Consider the following 22,574-nt stretch of genomic DNA (forward strand, 5'->3'; position numbering starts at 1 on the left):
ACTTCAAAAGCACATTAAATACTCGCGACACTTGTGTTCCCAGACCTTTGTATTGGGACAAAAGGAAATTTCGAATTCTTCATGTCCGACTTAGAACAAATTGTTCACCTAATCAAAATGTATTTACAAATAATACAATCGGACCATCGCATTGCAAAAATGTTGATCTGTAGAAAGGACACAAAATTTGTTCCTTTCTTGCGTTTATTACCAAGAACAACTAATCGAATTGTTTCAATCCCTCACACCACATGGCAATTTAACTTGAGATAATTTCTTGTCTGGTGATGAAACACTTCTATATAAACATTCGTATTTTCATAAATTTATTGAAAAGTCACAAAGATTTACTTAAGCGCAGATGTTATTTTTACGCATGCACTTAACACGGTCCATAAACTGCTACAAACAGCAATTTTCCCAAACGATTCGTCATTATCTCAGGAACTACTCGCTCTAGATGGAAGCACTGTTCACTAATAATCTCGTTTTTCTTCCTTTTTTCTTTCTTTCTTTCTTTCTCTATTTATTTATTTAGTTAGTTAGTTAGTTAGTAAGTTAGCTAGCTAGCTAGTTAGTTAGTTAGTAAGTTAGCTAGCTAGCTAGCTAGTTAGTTAGTTAGTTAGTTAGTAAGTTAGCTAGCTAGTTAGTTAGTTAGTTAGTAAGTTAGCTAGCTAGTTAGTTAGTTAGTTAGTTAGTCAGTCAGTTAGTTAGTTAGTTTTGTCCCTCCCCTTTTTCTCCATATTTTTTTCAACTTTACACATTTTAACTGACAATTTCTCGTTTAGGTTCTTTTGTTCCTTTATCCTCGTCTTTCACCCACTCCCTCGTTGTTCATCCTCCTGCTTTCTTGCTTCCCCATCCCCCTAACGATTTCACCACCGCTAAACATGTTTTGGCCTACATCCGTAAAACGTAATAGCTGACCAATACATGTTTTCCATCCCCACTCATCCCCGAAAATAATTTTGCGGGAGTCCCTGTGGCTGGAAGTTGATTTGCCTCGTCTGAATAATTTTTAAGGATTTTTATGAGAACTTACTAATTGGAAAAAAGAAAATTAGTGAAATGGCGTTTTTTCTTCTTCTTGTTTTAGTTTTCTTTCTTTCGCAGTAGAATCCAGTTTTGTGTTAGTAAACATACGTGGTATCAGACATAAAGATCAAGAAGTCGAAAAGTTAAAAAGCTATCGTGGCAAGAAAATCTAATCAGGTCATCCGCAATTATAATAAATAAATATATAAGACTTTTTCACTCGCACCTCGACAAAATTACACATGTGCATGGGCAATGCTCTAAAATCCAAAAACAAATAATTTGTCTAACTTAATTGGCTTTTGCTTAAACGTGCTAAAAATATTGTTGTCGAAACCAATAGAGTCCCCAAAAAATGTGAAGCAGAAAAAAGTAAAAAAAAATAAATTGCTGCGTTGGCCTACACGTGTAATTAGGTCATCTGCAAAAGCAACAAAATACGCTAAATTTCATTTGTCTACATAGAGTGCTTTCTGCACATTTTTGCTATGGACAGAGGGATATACGCAGTGTTCCCCTTTACCCTCATTTGCGCTTCAGAGACCCCCACATTTTTAATTTGACCCTCAGTTTTGATACCAAACTTTGTTTCTAACTCAGTCTGACCCCCAGTTTTGACACCAAGGTGATTTTTGACTCTCAGTTTTGCACCCCTAGGGGATACACTGGATATACGCAGGGGCGGATTAAGGCTCACTGGTGCCCTAAGCACTGACAAATCTTGGTGCCCCCCTCCTTTCCACGTACACCTGGGAAGATAACCCTAGGGTGCACCATGATCAAGAAACAGAACATTATGATCAATTTGCACTAGTTTTATCAATTTTATTTTACAAATCATCATTCGTTTTTTTTTTTTTTTTCACCCTTTTCTCAACTTTGTGGTGCCCCCTTTGGCCCTGGTGCCCTAAGCACGTGCTTAGTCTGCTTAATGGTTAATACTTCCCTGGATATACGTATGTACGGAAGTATCGGAAGACGGACGGAAATTACCGAATCAAAATTCCTCTTATGCAGTAAGGGAAGGCATACAAATTATTCTATCCAAATTCAAACGCGTGATGGAAATTATTTTGGTTTCTATTTTCTCATTTGGACATTGTCACATCATCATACTGGAAAGAATTCGAAAATTAGAAAGCTCTCGTGGTTTGATATCAGAAATACGTTGGACACTTAAAGCTATACGCAGGGCTTTCGTTCAATTAATAAAAGTGGGTATTTCACAATTAGAGTTAGTTCTCTTTACATTTTTAACCAAACGCTTGATAATGCCAGAAGCCCGTCACTTTGGGATTTCTAATAACTTTTAATGCAAATGAAACCCATCGAATGTACACAAAAATATCCATGTGCGATCAATCCGGATAATTAGGTCTGAAATTTGACTGTATTTTAATTTTTTCGAGTAGTGCTAATGGTCTTTATATCTCAGGGAACAATGGACGAGAAAAAGTACACTCTTTCTTTATCATTATGTGACCAATCTCGTTTTTATCGCTCTTTCACGTACTTATGTTGTTGTTGTTGTTGTTGTAGGGTTTAACGCCATTTTTCAGCACAAGATAGGCTATAATGGCGGCCAGTATAATTGGTGGAGGAAGTTTAGTTTCGTTGATGTTATTGAAAATGATGATGATGTCTTCGTTGGCTTACTCCAAGTAGTGTACTTATAAATGAGCATATCCGGTAATGATGTGTATTCGGTATCGATGAATCATGGACATCAGACTCCATCAGAACACGCCTATGCAATATTGCATATTAAAGTGATCATATCTGGTCTGAAGACTTGTTTGCAAATATGTACTTTCCTAGCTCAATTTGCCGACTGTATACGAACGGAAGTGGCCACGATTTTACGTAGCAGAAGAGAAAATATGTCGAAAGCCACGTAATATGTATGTACGTACGTGTATATGGTTGTATGTAAATGTATCAATTGAAAATTCTAAAATTGAGATAGATTTAAAAAAAACTAGAAACAGGAAAAGAGATACAGGCTGATATATATATATATATATATATATATATATATATATATATATATATATATATATATATATATATATACACACAGAGAGAGAGAGAGAGAGGCAGACGGACCGAAATGGAAAAAGCTTTCCATATTAACGTAGAATTTTATTGTCTATAAAGATCAATATTACCATTTTCATCGAGATCAAAATCGTCTGCGCTATATCTTTCTGATCCATAGGCGACAAAAATTGTATCTTCCCCAAAGAAATCTTTCAAAGAGATGACCTGCAAGTAAGTAAAACTGTATCAGTCAAATAAAGTTCAAATATTTCAACTGCAAATATAAATGACACAACTTTATTAATGAAATATATAGATGACTTATTTGATAAAGCAACACACGTCTCCCTCTTCCTTCTCTTCTTCTTCGTCTTCTCATTAATTATTATCATCATCATCATAATTCTTCTCATTCTTCTTCTTTTTCCTCAACTTCTTCTTCCTATTCTTCTTCTTCATCTTCTTCTTCTTATTATTATCATTATTATTATTAATCTTAGATTAATTTGAGAGAGAGAGAGAGAGAGAGAGAGATGGATCATAAGTGAACCCAGGATTGTCTTATAAATCGAACAATGGAAGAAAGACATTTCCAGCACGTTTGAGAAAATCTTTGTTGTACAGGAGATAAAGTCAAGATATCTTGGAACAAAAGAGTTCTAGATCAATAGGAAGCATACGCTACACAAAGGCAGAACGATAGTGATGATTTATCGATATTGAATTTTCTCTTGGAGTATCAGTCTCCTCAAGAAATCTGCTTTCCAGCAAAGCCAGCTGATGTTTTTCCGGGCGCATGATTCATCATTTCCAGACGGGATGTTAATGGAGGGAAATATTCCCAGGACAACTTGCTGGAAAATGTAATTTTATAGCTGCTGTCTTAAAGTCAAGATCATACATCAATTTTCTGTCAAAAGTATGGTGATTTACTCCTTCTAATTTGTTGTAGTAATTACAGTCGTAAACAGTTATTGTATTTGTAGAGGAACCTATTAATTTATTGAAATCATATGATTATGGTAGCTTAATATTCTATCCGAGTTTAAATAGCAATTTTATTAATTCTCTTTTTAACCGCAAATAATAAAGTGTATGTTCGTTGAAATCGAAAAGTTTTTAACACCATAAACCAGTTTTTTGGCAGTTTTATGAATGTGATTTTCATTCCAATTAGTACTGTTTTGGTTCACTCTGATTTATTATATATTTTTTTTAATTTCTGTCAAATCTGTTCAAAGAATATATGCTATTTTTCCAAAGGATACTACACTATTATTAGTACTGGTATTTATTTATTTATTTATTTTTATTTATTTTCCATACATACGTAGATGTGCATATAGATTTGTACGTATAAATAAACACCTGCACCGGAGATTCAAGATAAAAAAAGTGCCATGTCATATTTCTAGGCCTGATAGTAACTTCTGAGACAGGTTTCATTCACTCCCTTCAATGATTTTATTTCATTCTGCATTATAACGGACTATTTTACATGGTATTTATTTCATGTGAACGGTGTGACATAAAGAATGTGTACCTTTTGCGAACGTTGTAGAGTAAAACATTCAAATTGCAAAACTCAGCTACTTCGGAATTACTGGGCGCATGTTTGACTGGATCGAAAACTTCCTAACAGGTCGCAGAATAATCGCTAGAGTAGGAAACACCACCTCAAAAGAATACCCGCTTGAAAACGGTACCCCACAAGGGAGTGTACTCGGTCCAACGCTATTCAACGTCATGATTAACGACCTTGACCTCAACCTAGCGACAAAACGGGTACATTTCCCAATTCGCTGATGACAGCGGCATCTGGAGGGCCAGAAACCCTGCTAGCAATCAAGTAGTCAAAGAAATCCAGAAAAGCCTAGATAACATAGAGAGATGGGCAGATAAATGGGGTTTTAAGATCTCACATGAAAAAACGGTAGCAATAATCTTCTCCACTAAACGCAATAACCAGATAATTTACCCCAACTTATATATTCAAAATCAGTTAATCAAATATGCTAAGGTAGTAAAATTCCTAGGTATGTTCTTGGATAATCATGTAACTTGGAAACACCAGATTGAAAAACTAATTCAAAATTGCAATACAGATATTAATCTCTTAAGAAATCGTAGAGGGACCACCTGGGGATCCAATCAAGAAACCTTATTAACCATCTATAGATCACTTATAAGTCGAAGCTAGATTATGGATGCCAAGTTTACAACTCAGCGAAACAAACATTACTGAACAAACTGGATACCATCCAAAGGAAAGCATTATCTGTTTGCACTGGCACTCTACCATCGACATCATTGGAAGAACTTCAAGTCCTCACCGGTTAACTGCCATTGAAAGTAAGAAGACAGGAAATGCTCCTCCGATACTCGAATCGATTAACAAATCACCCGGACTCGCATGCCACAAAAGTAACCATTAGCAAATGCAACAAACCGTTTAGCCGCAAACTAGTTCCTAACCCACCAGGTGACAAACAAATCCTAGAACTCAGGGAAAAGCTGCCACCACTTGCTCTACAAGAAGAGTACACTCCCTTCCCTGACCCCACCCTTTGGACAAACCCTATCCCTAGGATCAAAACTAGAGTCACCAATTATGGAAACAAATTGGAACAAGAATCTAAACTCAAAACCCACGTAGCAATGAAAATACAAGATACCTACTCTTGCTTCGTAAATATTTTCACTGACGGATCCAAAACAACTTTACCCCCCAGAACAGCAGCTGAAGTGGTTATTCCCGAATTCAGCATACAAATGGGATCCAGATTACCAGACCATTGCTCTACTTTCACCACAGAGTTCTGAGCAATAATGCAATCATTAAAATGGATTAAAGACCAAAAAGTTCCAAAACCAGTTATCATCAGCGACTCACTTAGTGTAATAGAATCCATCAAATCTCACAGCACCAAATCAAGAGATCAAGTCTTGGGTAGAGCTTTCTATATGCTTAAAGAATTATCCACAGCGGATCAGATAGTTGAATTCGTGTGGATACCCTCGCATATAGGAATCCCTGGTAACGAGCTAGCCGACAAAGTCCCAAAAAAACATGTTAGGGAACCCTAACCCTGCCCCACTCAGATATAGCATAACAGAAGCCCGAAGCAAAACAAGAAACTATATTAACCAGAAATGGCAGGAGCACTGGAACTCCACTACCAAAGGCAGGATACTCTACTCCATTATAAAAGAAACCATTAGGTCCATCAAACCACCCAAAGTGAACAGCCTGGACCAAAAAATTATGAATCGCATCGTAACCGGAAAAACAAAATTAGCAGGAAGTTTTGGCAAATATCTAGGACCCAAGCCTGCTAATATCATTGCTATCACTGCAAAACCATTGAAGACCTGCCACATATATTCAATAGCTGCTCAAAATATCAGGAAGCTAGAATGGAATTTCAAAAGGCCCCCAAAATATGGATCGCATACCACTTACCCAAATTTCCTTTAAAATAATAACACCATCATAAATATGACCTACCAAAACATACTTAAATTCCTAGACACATCCAAGATAAAAGAAAAAATATAAAACACCCTAAAAAAATAAAATATACAAACCGACCGCACTAAAAAATAAATTTCCACTAGCAGATGGGCACCCTTGACATGTCCTGGGGAACCTGAGTACTCAGCAAGGGTGTCCCTCTAGCTTAAAAATAACAACCTATAAAACATACATAACCCACCCAAATACTCTCTAAAACCAGATTAATATACATAGACGGGCGCTTTTGATACGTCCCTTGGGACCCGTCTTCTTAAATCCCAAATATATCCTTAAAAATCAACAAAAATAATATTTATTTTACAAAAATCTTCTCTGATCTCCTCCTAGCCCGAACATGAAAGACAGCCAAAGTAATACTGCTGCTTAATTCTGTGATACAGACCATACTAACACTAAAGCCGCACATAATTTTCCATCCAATGCAACCTAGTTCATCTTTAGAACAATTTCAAACACAAGAACCAAAACTCAATATTCGTGCAACTACATCCATTTAGAAAAGACCCTGGAATGAGTGGAATCCTGCCTGCAGATGGTCGCCTGCCTTCCTTGTCACTACCTCCCTTGCCTCAGTCGGACACAAATAAGCGTGCAACGCGCGCGTGATACACCTAACATAAATAAAAGCAAAAATAAATGAATAGCGAGTGGCACTATGGTGTCAGAATCCTTACACAATTCTATCAAGAGGCCTACAAGAACTACCCAGTCCAGCAGCTAGTAGAAGCAGCTAACTACATTTATACGCTACACAGCTACCATTTCCCGAAATTACCTGAGAGGAAATAGGACTGCGGAGAAATGTAAAGAAGGAGAAGAAAAACGGGGAACTTTTGCTTAAAAAGCCCTTCTAAGGACTACCAATATTGCCTCTTATCCAGGGAACCATTTTGGCTTGGTATCCCGTTTCGATAAAACTATTTACTAACTTGATCCTTGAATCCACCGCTTCAAAATTCAAACCTTTTATGACCTAACAGTGGCCAAACTTTTTATATGTTGCTCAGACATATTAGTTATTAAAATTTTGTAGGGCATCTACAACGTACACTATGTACTAGAATTTTGACGATTGTTAGGATGTAGGAAAATTTTACAACTTGTTTTGATTTGACCCAATTGCACAGGTGGCTAACATTATTGGCATTTTTCTTATTGTCCATTACTACAACTAGACTAAATTTGACTAAGTACGGGCTGGCGTTCTTGGGAGTGCACGACATCCATGGCTGTCTTGCCTAGTTCCTTGCCCTCTTGCCTCTCTCGGACATCGTATAACGGCGGAGATGTGGAACAATTTCCAACCGCCTAAAGCTAGGTGTCCCGATGTGACGTCATCGTTGCGACCAATCGCAATGGGCATTACATACTGCTTGGGTCGACACCTAGTACAGTCAATAACGGACCGAAATCAACTCTTTGTTAACAAGAGTGTGTGTTGGGCCCATTCACACTCATGAAAGCCCTTCATTAAGGTAGCTAGAGACATTTAGTCCTACGACCTGACGGCTAAATTAGCAGTGCTTCTTGAGTACATAAACGCCTGGGGGATGTGGCACTAATTCCTTCGCCCATGAACATTTAGCATCCCGCTGTGCGGAAATAAACCCGTCGCACATGCCCTTTTGAGCGCACGCGACGTAAATCGAAGTAATCATTCAATCAATCAATTCAAATTATTCCCAGAGTTCCATACATTTCATATAAAAATCTGCACACTATCAGAATGTTATTATCACGTGACAATAACTGTCGATATTTTGTTCAGCAAATTGCTCTAAAAGGTTAAGTGAAAGACTTGAATTACCAGGAATTTTCTATGGCAAAATGTGGGGTCGAAAAGAGTCCCCATAAATGAGAAGAAAAAATAACCGATAAAATCTCAACAGGAAATGATGTGTATATTTTCCAAAAGTGTTATTTAGCAATTGCCCTCGTCTGACGTCACGCATCACGACATCCTATCTAAGAAATAGAATTTCCCCCCCCCCCATCCCCCCCCCCATCCCAGCTTTGGATAGATTATACCATGCTGGCTTAGGACATTACGTTTCACTGACAGAAGATGGTGTTCCTAGTGGAAAAGTACCTAATGCTTTGATAGAAAATCACTCGTGCAGCTGAAACGACGGTGTAGAGATGTCAGCATGGGAGGAAATCTAAAAGATTTCATCAAAGGTAAGAAAAAAAAATTGACATGAAACTTACAAAATTAGGCAATACACAAGTGATATAAAGCAGACATAAACCTTGAAATACCAGTTAATTCATGTGAAATTTAAAAAAAATACACATAAAAATTAAACACAGGTGGAAAAAAACACAGCAAAAACAACATAGTTCTATGACATTATTTTTTTTCTTCTTATTACATGGACCTAAGTTAACTAAAATGATCTCGAATTATTCATGATTACATTCTGACGCATCCGGTATTACACCGCTACCCTGCGTAACGAAGAGAAACTATTTCTCATATGACGTCATACCTACACAGACCGTTTGACACCGAGGTCAGCCTTGTTTGGAGTTGTCATTTTCAGTTAATGGTGGTGTTTAGGAGGGGGAAAACAGAAATAAATTAACAATATGACTGTTAGATCTTCTGGCTCACTGCTTAAAATTGACATATTTTCTGTCACCTTTTGCAGATTCCATAAAAGAGGAATGCCACATAAGAGCAGACGTTTCTGCCTATCGTGTCCATTCAGAACTATTTTCGTGTACCTGGGACAATAAGGCGGCGGAAGAATACAAAGTCAAAATCAGAATATTCTCTTTCTTTGCAGTCGTGACATATGTGGTGCACCCCGCCCGAAGCGAATAACGAAACACATCAAAATTGAGGGAAGGGCTAATTACAATTATATATAAAGGGAAGGGAGATAGGGAAGATTTAAAAATTTGGAGGCCCATCTCCCTCCTAAATACAGACTATAAAATATTAAGTAGGATACTTGCAAATACAATTAAAAAAGGAATAAACCAAATAATAAATGTAAATCAAACATGTGGGGGAAAAGGAAAAAACATACAAAGTAACAATTTAAACATAAAAACCATAATTAATTTTTTTAATGAAACAGGTGCGAAATGTGCTTTTCTACTTTTCGACCAGGAAAAAGCTTACGATAGAATTGAACATAACTACATACAAAAAGTATTAGAAAAATTTGGTTTTGGAAACAATTTTCTAAATTGGACAAAAATCCTGTACACCAACATATCTGCAAGGGTACAGGTAAATGGGGCCATAAGGGGTAAATTTGACAAAGATCAGTGAGGCAAGGTTGCCCACTATCAAAACATATTATATGTAATAGCAAATGAAATTCTAAGCATAAAATTTAGAACCAGCAAAGGAACTGAAGGTATCAAAATTCAGAATTTAAAAGAGGAATTTAAGATGCTCCAACACACAGATGATTGTACCAATTTTATTAAGGATCCAAATTCCTTTAAATACTTAGAAAAGGAATATAATTCATTTGGAAAAGCATCGGGATAAAAAATTAACCATGAAAAAACAGAAATACTAAAAATAGGAAACTGGAGGGGAAATCACCCTGGATCACCCGCACCTAATTAAGGACACGGTAAAAGCATTAGGAATTTTCTTCGGAAAAATCGAAGTAAAAGAAAACTGTAAAAAGGTGTCAAAACAAATAAATGAAAGTATCAAAATCTGGGCACTTACGCCAATTTGCTTAATGGAGCGCGCGCAAGTAGCAAAATCTTATTTATATTCAAACCTAAATTATCTTCTAAACTCTGTAGATATAGCGAACAAAATCCTGGATAAAATAGATAATGGAATTATAAAATATATATGGAACTTTAAAACACACTACGTAAAAAACACTACTTTGTATAGATCTAAAAATAGGGGAGGACTGGCCTTACCAAGTCCCATCTTAATAAAATGTACTAATATTTTAAATAGATTCAAATATCTAAAAAGCCAACCGTCAACTCCTTGGGAGGCTTTATATATTTATTGGTTTGGTTTTTCAATGAAAAATAGGATGGATGTTTATAAAAATAATAAACTAGTGAAAAAACTAGAGGTGCCAAGATCATTTAGAGGCATAAAAGAGCTATTATGCAAATATAGGGAAAATAAGGAAATATGGGAAATTGATGCCAAAAAAAACATATAATTGGATTAGAGAAAATTTAACCTTTAGGATAAAAAATAAAGTAGATGAAGAAAATATAGGGGTAAATTGGGAAAGGGTCTGGGGACACCGGGCCACCATCGACTCACTGAAAATACAGAGTATGCTCTTCAAATACCTCCATAACTCATGGCTGACTGGTGAAGTAGCGATCAGATGGAGGAGGATACGAATTAATATGAAATGCCCTATGTGCAAAGTAGCCAATTTTACCAAATATCATGCCATAGAACAGTGTGAGACCAGAAAACAATTTAGGATTAAATTAATAATGGAAATACACAAAAAAGAAAAGTATAAAAGAAATCAATTATAATATTTAGATGGAAATTTTGATGAACAATTACTAAGAAAAGTTACGGATTACATAATTACAACAATGAAGACATGTGGCCAAGTGATAACAATTAAAAAATAACGTATGAACGTAACAACATTTTTTCGATAACTAAATTAATTTAAAACCAAGGATAATCAATTAACTTAACTAAAATGTAAAATAAAAGTGTATTTTTTTTTGTTTTTGTTATTTAAATTTTTGTCTTCTTTTTTTTTCTTTTCAAAAATTGAATTAATAAAATTTTTTCAAGTACTTTATCTGCAGTTATGGGTCTATCCTAAAATCAAATTACTATTTAGATGGGGAACAGGGACCCCTATGGGGAAAAGTACGTGATAATGACATCATAGGGCTATGTCACATGGCGCCACGCGAAGTGAACAGGCCTATGAAAGAGTCAGGAAAAACGTCCCCATAGGGAATACACTCACACAACAATACATGAAAACCAAGTTCCAAATCTTTCTCCTCTTATAGTAATACCTTCCTACTGTACAGCTCCCTTACTATACAGAGTTTTCCCCTTTAAATGGGAATCTAAACCCTTTAGAATTTTTTTTTGCAATACACTAATAAATAAAAAGACGCAGCCAATTCGAGTTGGGAGATATACATAAAAAATAAAGATAGTATTGACACCACCCGAACACAGCTGACATCATTTCCCAAAACTAGTAATGCGAAGAACAACACATCATATAACACTCATGATACATTAGGAATTTTTTTTTATGTAAAACCTTAGTACACCGTTACTTCGCCCAGATTCTAAATTATCTAACCAGACTAAATAAATACAATTTTAAAAATTTGATCCAATAATAAGATCTTAGAACAACTGGGAAAATTTGAAATAGATGGCTATCCCGACACAAAAACAAAGTATAGCACACATACAATACAGCATATACATAAATAGCACACATGGGATACTGGGAGACCTCTAGCCAAGGTCAACTAAAAAGAATAGGGAAGGAATCCCGAGTTAGGTGATGGAAACCAATTCGGATGAACAACCCTAGAGAATACACTAGGGAAATAAAAAATACCCCGTCAAAATTCTTAAAAATCTTTTTGACCTAAATTCTTTTGAATAAAGTAGACAAACAACACATCTGAGGGGGACACAATTACACATAACACACCTTTTATTTTTTTGGACAAGTGGAGGGGGACATCTATCTGGTGCCCCCTCCCCCCCCAAAAAAAAAAAAAAATTGATGTGCATTCGGGCAACATCTTTTGATGTTATTTCACGACCTGAAGCAAACGGTAGAGCAATGTTCCAATCACTATCATTGAAGTCGTGAGAAGAGAAAGCGACACATGGGGCCAAGTTGAATGGCGTGGTGTTAAACGTTTTTAACAAGACTATGGGAAGGGTACAAGAAAAGATATATGGACTTTAATATGTGATAAATATGTATCCTTGCCTGATAAAGATTAAATTCTTAGCACATGTAAAAGTATTCGAAACCTATTATTTTTCTCAAATACGAATTTTTTTAATAGCACAATATGAAAAATCATCTTATTCATACACGTTTCTAGTAATACCTTAGCGAATGTAATACTATAAGGTCGTTGCTAAGTTCAAACGTTTGTCGGATTATGAGCAATGATTGATAATGGAAACGAAACCGAAGTCTCCAAATTCTTTCCGAATTTCTCCATCAAACTCAAGCACATAACGAACCGAGTGTGAATGTTGTTTTCTTGCGTGGGCAACTAAATTAATTATGAACGAATGATCTAAAATTTATCGTCAATAAAACTAGAGCAACTTTAATTTAGTAGGTCACCATCGGAATACCCGATTTATTTTTATACTGTGCAAAGGTTCGGGATCAATATAAAAAAGATCTCTTTAGTTCATTTCAAATATATTTTCATGAGAGAGAGAGAGAGAGAGAGAGAGATTAAACAGTTTAGAGTTGAGTTTTCACCTGAAATCAGAAAGCTGCTATTTGAAAGCAAACTATTCTTTTTCGTATAAGATATTGCATGCTTCAATAAAACGAGAAGGTATGCAATACGTGTTAGTTAACAATCCAATGTTGACTTTTTCCGCAATAATAAAGTGCAAGCTTTTATTCGAGTAATAAACTGGACATAACCGAGTAAAAGCGGCCATACAATAAAGTCCCATAGTAATAGCTTGAAAAGCATGGCTTGGTATGACTACACAATTTGCGATAGTTTACCAAGAAGAAAAGAAAAAGAAAAAGAAAAAAAAAAGATTTAAAAAAAAGCAATCAAAAACAGGCAAAAATTATAGATTGCTTTCATGTTGTACGAATCAAAAAGCCTTTAGGTGTTCTGGCTGCAACGCAAACACCACAAAGTTCTTTTGGTTTCTTCACCAGCTTGGACAATCCCCTGCAATGGGAAGTATGCCACCTCAAGTTGAAATCAGCCAGTTTGTAGCAGAAACGCCTGCTCTTGATTTAATTTTTCAATGGATTCTCAAATAGTAGCGGAAAATATAGAAATCGTAAAGCTGCAGCCAGCAACTCTAGTACTTATTTTGCAAACTTTTCATCTTTCGTTATAACGCACATCACAGCACAGTAATCTGTCAATCTATGAATTGGCCGCCATTGTTGAGTCAGAATCCATGGACAATATTCCAACACCCCAATTATTTCTCAGAATGGAATTATCCAAGTTACGGATGTAATCTCTCATACCGGCCATTATATTGCAAAATACTCAAAATAAGGGTATGAACAGTCAATTTCTAAACAGGATTTGTGGTTTTCGATAAAATAAAATAAAAATATTTTTTTATTAAAAAAAAACAGCGAAAAGTGCAAGCTTATCTTAAGTGTATTGTATTATTTTATGCTAGGCCGTGAATTACTGTATTTTCCAATTGAAATATTTATGATTATTCAAGGGAGTGAAATACAATAAATAATTTCACTGCGGCTTCGAGACTATTATAACCAAGAAATTAAAGCTATTTTTAGACGCTTGCGTAGGCAAAAGGTAAGGAGGCGCCTGCAAGCAGACGAACCAAGCTCATATACATTAATGTGCATATTTTTTTCTTCAGTTTTTAATGTGCTGTTTTGCCTTGAAAATTATGAAGGAGAATCATGTTACTATTTATAACTTCTGTTTGTATATAAACAATTCAAAGCAGAACGTAAACCGTAAATCGCTCATATTATCGTGAAGGATACTTCAGTCTGCTATACCTATTGCTAGCCCATACATCTGAGCATAAAATAAAAAAGAAAATTGATTGTTCCAAGTAAATAACGGATATATTTCATCTCGTGATTAAAAAATAAAAATAAAGTATTTTCACCCACTCGATGAAATATAACTGGGTGAAAAACTCAATCAATATTCTTTGTATTATTTACTGCCGTGAAAACTGTACCGGTAACGCCACCTAACACTTTAAAAGACATCACTGCTGTTATGTGACTTCAGGTAGAGGTAAGCATGAATAACTTCATCTGTTTGTTCGTAATTAAAGGTGGACGGAGTCTTTAAGTACATTTGAGTGATGATGAAGATTTTAATAATATTCAATACTTAATTTGTAAAATTATGTTGCTTGATGTATAAAATTAATAGGTAGTTTCGTAGACGTATGTGAGCTCTGCCTGGTGTAGCGTGATATCATGAGGGGACGCATAGTGACTGGAGCGCGTTCATTGCTGAGTTGGAAGAAATATTTGCTTATATTATCGTTGAATTTAAATTATGAGTAGGTATCTGATATATTTTTTTTAAAGATTAATACATTTTACGACTGTGAAAATAATCTATGACGAATATTAAGATCACTACTTACATGCCTAAGATTCAGCCAATGTGGGCATGTGAGAAAGCTTGCCAGTAGCTTCTCGTGGGTCGGTGGTTCTTTCCGGGGTTTTCCGGGTTCTTCCTACACCATTAATACTGGCCGCCATGTATATCCTATTGTGCTGAAAAATGGCGTTAAACCCCACAACAACAACAACAACTATTTACATGCATTTTTCGCTATTTTCAGTAATAGTGCATGCGCAATATACTGGAAGATAATGGCGAAGGTTATAGGCACTTCCAGAACCACCATTTTAAACTGTTTACAATTATATATTTTCTTTTCATTCGACCCCATTCAAGCCTCGCTATCCATTATAAATATGTTACTAAATAAATGCTGAAAAATATTTGTGAGAATCTTTGTTTTGCCTGGCCAACTGGCATGCACGTCGGCCACTGCACACAAAAATCGTCCATCCGATTATACGTCATTACAAATTCAGTAACACGTATATATCAATGTTATTGATATTTGCTCTTTGACCCCATACGGAGCATAGGGGAGAGAACAACAGCAACAACAAAAAGTCCTTCTTGCAGATGGTTACCGTACCGGAAAGATTACTAAGTTTGGTGAAAGTCTACAAGCAATGTAAGATGAGCGGAGTTACAGACAGCCCAAAAAATATCCCAATATCAACACACTCAAAAATGCGTAGGTATCAAATATGTTCGATCGGCACATAAAATTCTGATGTCTAAAACTATATGTCAGCGGAAAATTTGGTAGCGCTAAATCCGGCTGGAACCGGTCTGATTTTGTAACAATTCTGAATCAATACATTAATGTACAATAGTTGCTAAGCACTGCAGAAACAATAAATTGTAAAATAATACCATCCAGAATGGAGACAGGTGTATAATTACTAATTTCCTCATAAAGATGGGGGGGGGGGGGCGGAAACTGAAATTTATGTTTAGAAGGTTTAGAAGATTAGATCACGCAAGGGCCTCAATAATAATCGAATGAGTCATATTCGTAGAAGAGTTTCCTTCATCCGATTAAACCCGGAAAACCATACTCGACTCTACTCTATATGTCTGACAGAATCAGCGCACACATATTGTTTAGAACGAATTTCTTTGCCATTGGCTTTTATTATACTACGTATGTGATCAGTTTGAAAAATAGACAGATAATATAAAATGAATTTAAAAGATTGAGAGAACGTGCTCCAAATATCATTTTTATGTTTCTAATGTGGTCTAGCAATGCTCTTAATTTTATTAACTGATTTAATTTTTGTTTTGTTTTCTATCGAGCCATATATTAATATCTTAAGGATCACCAAGCGTTTCCTTTCCTTCCAAACAACTGTCACTCATAAACAGGAAACGGAAAAAGTAAATTTAAAAAAGAGATCTTCCCTTTTTATAATAAGAACAAGTGTCATTCGTACTGAGATGTCAGAATATCACGGAGGTTATATAGTAGAAATAGTCGCGTTTGTCTCACGTAACTGAAAAAAATATTTAAACACGTTGTAAGTTTTCGTTTTAAAAATATTTTTGTTTATTTCTCTCATTCATCTTTACGTTAAATTAAATTCAAAATTTAAAACAAACGAAAAACTTAGAATCTCACAATGAGGTAAGTGTATGATGGTGAAACATGTATACTCTAACCGTGTCTCTTCTTGGATGCAAGAAACAATAAAACATGTATTCAGTCAGAATGTAGATCCATCCTCAACAACATCATCAAATTATGAAAGAAAGTTAATTTGTAATATTTGATTGTTTCAATTGTGCATATCACATATTTGCAAGACAATTCAACAACTCATTCATCACCAACCCCTTTCCAACCACACCCATCGCGTTTCCGTTCCCACATTCCAATTTACAAAATCATGGAATTAAGCCCAAAAGTGAATAAGCACATCTAATTTTGACCATTTTTGAGAATCTATCATGATAAACCTTTGGTTTATGTGACCATTGCTCCATTTGTGCATGAAACTCTTAATAGTTTTATGGTAAAATTCACAGAGCGTTGCTACATGCATGGAACATGTATTTTTGGAGAAAAAAGTTCAATGCTGAGTTACTCGATTATACGCGTGAACTAGAGGACTGTGGAGGAATGAATAGTTAAGGTTTTAAATGTAAAGATCTGAATATGCAATCCATCAATTACATTCGGTTGAGTGGAGGCATACGATGTCAGTGTAGTGTCAGCCTCATGATACGTGTGGGGGGAAAAACAACTAAAGAATCGAGTTCAGTGATGACATATGGGCTGTCTTCGGGCGACATGTTATGGAATTAAGCCCAAACGCTATGAATACGTTTTCATATGTTCTCGCTTGTTTCTGAGTTTGCTTCCCCAACTGGAGTTTATCTCAAAGCAACAATGACGGATCAAAGCTAGGCATCTATTCCTGCTGCAGAGGTGGCGTAAGTTTTCTCAACCCAAGAACGAGGTTCTTGTCGCTTTCTCGAACAATGTTCTTGAGATTATTTTCGTGCCAATAACCTTGTTCTCGTGTCTCATCCATGGCCGAGTGGTCTAAGGCGATCGTCTTTACAAATGAATGACATCTCAAGTCAGTCCACGTTGGTTCGAGTCGAGGCTTGGACAAAGTAGGCATGTCAGAAAGTTTTCCAGTAGGTCCCCTTGCGTCAGTGGTTCTTCACATGTTTTTCCCAGGCTATTCCTCCAAACATATGCTGGATGCCATGTGCTGAAAAAAATGGCGTTAAAGCCAAAAAACCAAACCAAACTCTCCAAATGCCCTGGGTAGCTACGTTGTCTAAGGCGGTCGCCTTTACATATCACATACGAATCACGTCAGTCTGCGTGGGTTCAAGTCTTTAATTGACCATGGTGGTCTTGAGATAAAGTTTGCCAGTAGTTTACCTTGAGTAGCGTTTTATTCCCGGGTTCTTCCAGACATTTTTTCCCGTGTTCTTCCGCCACCAAATAATCTGGCCGCCATGTATAGCTGAAAAATGGCGTTAAACCCTCCTATTCCCCAATCATCCAAAAGACACCCTGGATGAAAATAGACTAAACCGCACAGGAAGGTAAATGAGAAGCGGAAGACGTTTCGTAAAGAAAGGAGCAATGCGGATCCTTTGTTTGCGATAGTAAATATCGTTATGTACCTCCCGTATTAGTTAGCGGCAAAATGTATTTGCTTTGGATCGAAGGAAAACAACTTGGTTGTACACACATTTTTTTTTATGATACGTGCAGACGTATTTCACTCACCTTTTCTTTCTGGTATTAGTGCTCCGTGTTCTTGTGTGGAGGCACACACTCTCCTTGTCTTTCTGATGTACATGTACGTTAATAAGTCATATGTGCATTTGGAGGTTCTAACGTGAGCGATCATTTCAAACGAAGGGTATAAAACTCTTATTACCACAAACAGTTGTGTGTCATTTCTGGAAATACACTGTAATTGCGTTTGAACAAAACTGTGGGTGTTTTTGTTGTTGTTTTTTAAAATAAAAATCTTATTTTTATAAATCTGGCTGAATCACTTCTAACAATGCTATCATCCCACACACAAGGCTAAAGAATGAATTAAATAACCACCATGTCCTATTTGGGATTGATGTTGCTTTCTAATAGCTATAGTACTATTTTTGATTTGTCTGACCTGCGAATTATGCATGTGTAAAGAGGTTAGTTTCTAAGCAGCTATCCCATAGTCCCATAGTCCCTCCATTATTAATGGGGAAAAATCAATTCGGAAAAAATGCGTTTCACTTTGTTTTGGAAAAATTAGTGTAATGAAAGTCTTAATGGTATTTATTTTTCTAATTTCTGAGTGTTTGGTTAAAATTATTCGTTAATTACTTACACTGAGAATTCAACTTACGAAGATGGATATTGTTCGAGCAAAACAAATGTTTTCATCTACTGGAAACAAGCTTCTGACCGACAAGTTATGGTTATGGTTAGTATCGCATCGCATCATAAGCCACTGATGGCTGATCTTTCCATGAAATTTCTTCCTTTGCTTACAAAACCTCGAGATTCAACGAGCAACAAACGAAGTATGGTGATAATCGCATTCTTTTGTTTGCTATTGACCGTAGGTCGGAATATGAAAACACGCAAAACGTCAATTGCACGAGGGCATAAAAAGGAAATTCCATTGATTTTCCTTCATCTGCTACTTGCAAGCTCTTTTCAAAGAAAATAGAAATAGTCGAGTTTCATGACTCTTTCAGCAGGAGATGGTATTGAACATTGGTTCTTCTGCATCGCGGACCTATTATTGCTCAATCACGTGTGGCTAAACGCCACTTGTCCCTCGCAGAAGTTGCGCCGACGCATACAGATCGACGAACGAGTTAGTAGGCTAAGATACGCCGATGCGTGGTGAGGGAATATGTTATTGAAAAAGCAAATAAACATAGAGAAATAATTTATATAATTGGAACGTTACATACATTTGACAGCTATATGACTCCAAAGGTAAAGAGTTACATTTGGATTGTCATTATGTTATTTCAGTTCAGTAAAAATAACAAAACAATAGTTATATAGCTGAAAGAAGAAAAATGAACACATCCGAGAAAAAATAATATTAGTTAATTTGCGTACTTGATATAGCTGTGTACCAGGCTTCATTGCATTCTTCCAAAATATCATAAGGCTGAAACTATTACACTGTCTTGCTTCATGTATGTATTTCACATAACGCGCCTTATCCTAGGCAGACAACATAATCAGGGCGACATATAACTTAATAATTTGGATAGTTTACATCTTGGAATCTTTTTCTGCTTAAAAATACATGATTTGAGGAACTGATCAAATTTTATGAGATTTTCAGGTTCATCTTACAGGTAAAACAATATGTTTCAGTTTTAAAAAATCACTATTTACAACTGTATCTTCGTCCTAATACCTGCTGAATCTTGAGTGCAGAATTCGTTATTGCTAACAAACCAACCAGACAATACGAAATGTATTAAATACTCTCGATTTGTTACGATTTGTTCAGTGAAAGTAGAACTTGGGAATGTGGAGGATTTAAAAGACAAACTAAGAGTCTTTTTGAGATATAAAGCTGTAAATGTTTGCTATAAAAATATTTTTTACACACAAAAACAACATTAATTTGAAACAGTATGATGCAATTCTCAATTTTGAATTTTCAAATAATATAATTGGGAAAACGTACACAGCATCAGTTTGGCTTTTATGGCAATAACGCTAATAAGCACAATAGTTTCTGATCACCTCGTGGACTAATTTCGGCGCCATGACATTTTTATGTAAAATAAAAAAGACGTACATCAATGTCATAGCAGAGTGTGAGCCTGCAACAAAGCATGCGTGTAAAGATTACTTTATCGATAAACTGTAAAATTCGGTTTGTTTTTAAACATAAAATTTAGTCTGCTACGTATACAATTCGGTTGCTTTTGCATATAAAATTCAGTTTACTTTACACGTAAAATCTGTTAGCTTTTATATGCAAAATTCAGTTGCTTTTACACCTAAACTACATATGCTTTTACACCTAATACACAGATAGCTTTACAGATAAAGCACAAATGCTTTTACACCAAAAACACATTTACACATAAAACACTGACACCTTTACACTAAAACACAGATACTTTTACACCTAAAAAACAAATACTTGTAACCTAAAACACAGATACTTTTAAATCTAAATTACAGACACTTTTACACCTAAAACACAGACACTTTTACACCTAAAACTCAGATACTTTTACTGAAAAGTCAGAGATAATTTTACACCTAAAACAGACGCTTTTATACCTAAAACACAGATATTTTTACACATAAAACATACTTTTGCACCTAAAGCACAGACGCTTTTACGTCTAAAGCACACACTTTTACACCTAAAACACAGATACTTCTACACCTAAAACGCAGATACCTTTTATACCTATACCACAGATGCTTTTGCACCTAAAACAAGACACTTTTACACGTAAAAAGCAGGTACTTTTACACCTAAAACACATACTTTTACACCGAAACACAGATGCTTTAACACCTAAAATACAAATCACAAATGCTTTTACTCCTAAAATACAGATGCCTTTACACCTAAAAATGCTTTACACCTAAAACACAGACCGTTTTACACCCGCTTTTACACTTAAAATACAGTTGCTTTTACACATTCGTCTTGAGATTAATGCTAATAAGGTTAGTGCGATAGTGCACATACCCATCCCTCAATCCAGCTATCATCACTACAACCAACAAAGGGGTTAGTGCATGAAGGTGTCAGCATCGCAGTAAGAAATTCTGCCCCTTACCCACCCCCCAGAAAAAAAGAAATCTTGGGCTACCTCAAACCTCCAATTATAAAAAGTTGCTTGATGGAAATGATTTAGCTGGGCCTCCCCAACCCCACGGTTGCAGGAGTTGCTTGAGAGGATGCTACACCACTGGTGCATGTGAATCCCCACAGTTCGATAATATTCTAAAGTAATGCCAGCGAAAGTTCAACTCGTGGGGGAAAAAAAGTTTTCGGCGATTCTCTGCTTAAGTAGGTCTTCCTCTCCCTCCCTTTAAACTCCCATGTTCACAAGATCAAAGCACTTCGACTACCGCAGAAACCCAAAATGACTGATCCCTGTATTGGTTAAAATGATAGCTTTGCGAAATTTTGGTAGGAAACAGTCTACAGACGCCAAGCCTTCTTAGGCGCGTCTGCATTTGTACCATGAATAAAAGGATTCAATGTCAAAACGTTTGATTTATCGGCCGTTTCAATGTAGTGATTTGTAAAGAAATGTCTGCATATCAATTAAAGATACGCTCTTCAATAGAATATAATTTAAAATCAAATAAACTCGAAATTTATAAACGCCTTTGAGTGATTTATGCATCGAACAGCAGAAGACATTATCGATCGTTAAAACAAGCATGTCGTCTGCGATTGCATTCTCGACAGAAGCAAAAATCCATAGTCTGGGGCCGCCATGCATTTTGTTGTCGGTTTCAGGTTGTTTCAACTGGATTTGTAAAGTTGTGTGTGTGTGTGTGTGTGTGTGTGTGTGTGTGTGTGATTAGGATTTTTAACGTAACTTTAACAATTTTTCAGTCATATCGCTACAATGTCTGCAGTGTGGCAGTTTATAGTGATGTCTAGCACTGAGGCATCGTGCCGTATACATGTAGCATGATGTCACATTATCCTGACACCAGGCCGACCAGTCCTAACAATAACATCTTAATGCTGAGCGCCAAGCGAGGCAACTATTAGTACCACTTTTGTAAGTCTTTGGTATGACTCGGTCGGGGTTTGAACCCACGAACTCCCGCTTCCGAGGCGGATGCTCTAACCACTAGGCCACCGGAGCGGTGTAGTTTTATAATCGACCGAAGTCCCTTCGCCTAAATAAGTGTTGTAAATCAGAAAATCGAGGTATTTCAGCATTATATAAATAAGGAGACAAATTTCTGAATGACTGTTCACAGTGCCGTAGAGAGCGATCACGGGCTCTGGGGTAAGAAACACCCGGGCCTCTCCTAGTTCTTGTTTAAACAAAAAAATTCTTTAAATTAAAAAGTGTTGTTCGCCCGGGCATGCCTTACTGGCCCGGGCCCCTTGGATATATCTCTGGTTGCCCCACCCACCTTGTCGGCTCTGACTGTTCA

The 22,574-nt window shown here is 36.2% G+C and overlaps 1 protein-coding gene across 2 annotated transcripts in view; it reads right to left on the reverse strand.

Annotated features, from left to right (window-relative positions):
- LOC149797963 (serine/threonine-protein kinase DCLK1-like) overlaps positions 1–22,574 on the reverse strand; it is a 124,506-nt gene that overhangs the window by 54,793 nt on the left and 47,139 nt on the right. For both annotated transcript variants that reach the window (XM_089963042.1, XM_089963041.1), the window contains exon 3: positions 3,204–3,300. In XM_089963042.1, the coding sequence (XP_089819168.1) occupies positions 3,204–3,300 (97 nt within the window). The remainder of the gene's footprint in view (positions 1–3,203; positions 3,301–22,574) is intronic.

Source organism: Sinohyriopsis cumingii, chromosome 6, assembly GCF_028554795.1.
Source record: "Sinohyriopsis cumingii isolate HCF-2022 chromosome 6, ASM2855479v2, whole genome shotgun sequence".
Taxonomy (NCBI): domain Eukaryota; kingdom Metazoa; phylum Mollusca; class Bivalvia; order Unionida; family Unionidae; genus Sinohyriopsis; species Sinohyriopsis cumingii.